The following is a 3,397-nucleotide window of genomic DNA, read 5'->3' as shown; positions in this document are numbered from 1 at the left end:
AAAACCATCAGCTCAATGAAGGAAAAATAATAATATAGCAATAGTAATGTGGAGTGGTCGATTAGATACAAATTATCTCACAAATATTGTGTACAGCTTGTAGTAAAACACCGCAGACATTTAGAAACGCTATAGAAGTTTTTTAAAAAGGCAAAACTAGTCTATTGTAAAACAGATTTCACCTGAAATACAGCTGCTATAACCAAGGCGCTGAAAGGTTATTCAGAGGCACACATCTGTCTTCCCGTTCCCTCCCTCTCCCCACCCTGCCCTCACATTACCCCACTTCTTGCTCTTCCTACAGAGGAGCGACCAAACAAACCTTACTCAGAGTAAACAATATGTACTGATCAGCAAAAAAGGTTGGAAAGAACTGTTGCCCGGGCGGCAGGGAATATGAGGTCCCCGCCTGGATTGGGTAATACAACTGTGTATCAGGGTTGAGAAGCCCGAATGCGAGTGTGAGTGTGTGTTTTCTTTCTCAATATAAGTTAGAACCCCCTGTTGAAAGAGAGAGAGAGGAGAGAGAGAGAGAGAGAGAGAGAGAGAGAGAGAGAGAGAGAGAGAGAGAGAGAGAGAGAGAGAGAGAGAGAGAGAGAGAGAGAGTAGAGAGATAGCAATAATAAAGAATGTCGGAGTGAAAGGAAGTCGGAATGAGAAAGAGAAATCCGCGCTGCTCCCAGTGCGGCCGGCCGCCTCCTCGCTTCCTCCAGTCAGAGATCGTGGCAGGACGTGTCTGTTTTCACGGTGTGCGAATAAACCTCATGCGGCTGCTGATCCCCTGGTGGAGTCATTCTTTTCTCTTTTTGTCTTCGATTACAGAACCAGACACGCACCACTTCTTTCTCCAACTGGAGGCTGTCTGCCAGCGAGGAGATCTCCTGCGCGGCAGGCTTGGGACACTTGAGGAAATGCGTCTCCAGTACGCCCTTGACACTCACCTCAATGGAGGTTCGCTTCTTGCGCTTGCGGCCCTGCGCGGCGATCTTGTCAATGCTGGTCGGACTCCCTGTGGACGAATCCGCCTCCTCCAGCCACTTGTTCAGCAGGGGCTTCAGCTTGCACATGTTCTTGAAGCTCAGTTGCAAGGCCTCGAACCTACAGATGGTGGTCTGCGAGAACACGTTGCCGTACAGTGTGCCCAGCGCCAGCCCCACGTCGGCCTGCGTGAAGCCCAACTTGATTCTTCTTTGTTTGAATTGTTTGGCGAACTGTTCCAACTCATCAGAGGTTGGTGTCTCTTCGTCCGAGTGGTCCTGGCAGTGGTGCGAACCCAGTTCGCCGTGGTCCGGAGGCTCCCGGAGCACCGGGTGCAGGCTCTGTGCGGAGGCGGCAGCCGGCGGTGGAGTGAGTCCTCCATGCTCCAGCATGCCGCTGACCGTGAATCCCGGCTGCGAGTACACATTGAGGGGTTGGCCGCTTGACGTGATGGACGGGTTTGGAGCCGGGCTCGCCCCCCATGCGTTCGGGTGGCTAGTGTGCGGCGAGTGGTGGGCTACGTGTGGTGAGCGGTGATGGATGATGGCACCCAGCTGCAGGTCTTCGCGCCCGGGCTTCACGTCCTGTTGGTCCAGGGGGCTGGTGGCCAGAGTGGAGGACCACGGGCCCCCGTCGCTCAGACTGGTCACCCAGTGATGCCCAAGGGGATGCCCATTGCTGGGAACTCCCTGCAAGTAATCACTTTGGAGAAGTTTCTGAGGGTTGCGGAAAGGACTCCCCTGCTGCATGCCCGCAGAGTCCGCATGGACCAGGGAGCTGGAACTGAGAATGCTGTAGGGATTCGAGGCAGCTGTGGCCATGGTCGGTGAGGATCCCCTACTAGTTATGTGGCAAAGGGAGCAGCTTCAGCCTTTGACATCTACGGTACGGAGGAGCCAAAGCCGCAAGCGCGGGTTACCGGCACCCGCCGCGGCCAATCGCAGAGCGTCTCGGCCTGGCCAGGCGTGAGCACGGCCAATGGAGGCGCAGGAGGTCGGGCTCATTTTCCAAATTAGGCTGGCGAAGCTCGGGAGTTTCAGTGAGACTCAAGCAGGAAGTGAATCAATCTTTAGGCTCCATTGGCTGCCTAGCACACAGTGGCGGCGGCTTATTTGGTTAACCCTTTCTCCCAACCCCACCCCGGACTAAGTGGGTGTTTGTGATAGAGGGGGAAGGATGAGACGGATGTGTTTGTGCGTCGGGGGTGGGGGGAGAGGAGAGGCTGTTGGGGAGGACTGAGGCGGCAACTGGGGTTTTAGAACTCCTTTTAGATTATTTAGACTAACCTCAATAGAGAAAGAAGAAGATGAAACAAGTTTAAATGCTTTGAACTTAGTGCATAGGGGTTTTTCATACTAACTCGGTGTTCTGGGTTGGCTGTGTGCCTGAGACTGCAAGACAAAACGTCGCCACAAACTTTGAGCAAAGTAATGTCTTCGATTGAACCCTAGACCAATAAAGTTGAAGTCCATAATACCAACAAAAGTTATTTCCATGTATTTTAGTTATTTCGTTTTTATCATTTATGAGAAACTTGACCAAGATCCGAAAGCATCATTAAAAAAAAAAAAGAAGAAAGAAAGAAAGAAAGAAAGAAAGAAAGAAAGAAAGAAAGAAAGAAAGAAAAAGAATAAAAGAGAAAAAAGATGCCAATTGCTTCTGAACAATTTTGATTTTGATTTAGGGCATGAAGAACTGAAAGATTCTAGGAAAGTAAGTCTAACGTGATACTGGCAAAATTCATTTATTTTGAAGTTTGCTTCCCAATCCAGCTGGTCAGTTGGAAGCCCTGCTTTATTACTGTTCCAATGTCAGTTCCCATCAGAGATCTCACAATTTCTGTTAGAGGCGCTGCTTGGTGAAGCGGGCAGTTCTTACTCAAACCACACATGCTTAGCGGACCCACTCCCAATAGGTACACAGGAAAAGGTGTAGTGAAAAGGTTCACCACACCGCGCTTTATACTGTCCCCTTTGAAAATTGTTTTTAACACTCCCTGTCCTCTCTCCCAACTGAAGAATATGTGAATCATTTAACATGTCCAAGAAATTCAGAGAGAGAGACGGCGGGTTGTTTGGCATCCAGTACCTCCCCACGTTCCCCCGACCTCATCAAGCTTGAATCTGCTTTCAGCTTGGGAAGACAGGACTGTTTTACATTTCTGTTAGAAGAGAGAAAAGCCTTGTACTCCTTCTAAGCCTTTATAAGTTAGGTAAGGACAATCCCTGTGCTTGACAGCCCCGCGCAAAAGGCGTTGTTTGGAAGCAGAGTGGGGGAAAATGCAAAGATTTTAGATTTTCTCTAGCTGGGAAAAGGCAACACCGGATACCCGACACGATCTCTGAAGCTAAAAAGTGACCTTTCATTGCCTAATTTTGGAGGTAACCTAGCTGCGTAATTATATTCGCACTTACAGAAG

At 49.8% G+C, this 3,397-nt stretch overlaps 1 protein-coding gene across 1 annotated transcript; it reads right to left on the bottom strand.

The window, feature by feature from the left end:
• Positions 1-713: 713 nt before the first annotated feature.
• POU3F4 (POU class 3 homeobox 4) lies at positions 714-1,799 on the bottom strand. Its single transcript, XM_063084292.1, has one exon. The coding sequence runs from the start codon at positions 1,797-1,799 to the stop codon at positions 714-716; it is 1,086 nt and encodes a 361-aa protein (XP_062940362.1).
• Positions 1,800-3,397: the final 1,598 nt, after the last annotated feature.

The sequence above is a fragment of the Cynocephalus volans genome, chromosome X, assembly GCF_027409185.1.
Source record: "Cynocephalus volans isolate mCynVol1 chromosome X, mCynVol1.pri, whole genome shotgun sequence".
Lineage (NCBI taxonomy): Eukaryota > Metazoa > Chordata > Mammalia > Dermoptera > Cynocephalidae > Cynocephalus > Cynocephalus volans.
The sequence above is the reverse complement of the archived record's forward strand: the minus strand, read 5'-3'. Positions and strand labels throughout refer to the sequence as shown.

Excerpts from the sequence above, each read along its gene's own strand:
- POU3F4 (XM_063084292.1), bottom strand. The coding sequence starts at position 1,799 with ATGGCCACAGCTGCCTCGAATCCCTACAGCATTCTCAGTTCCAGCTCC.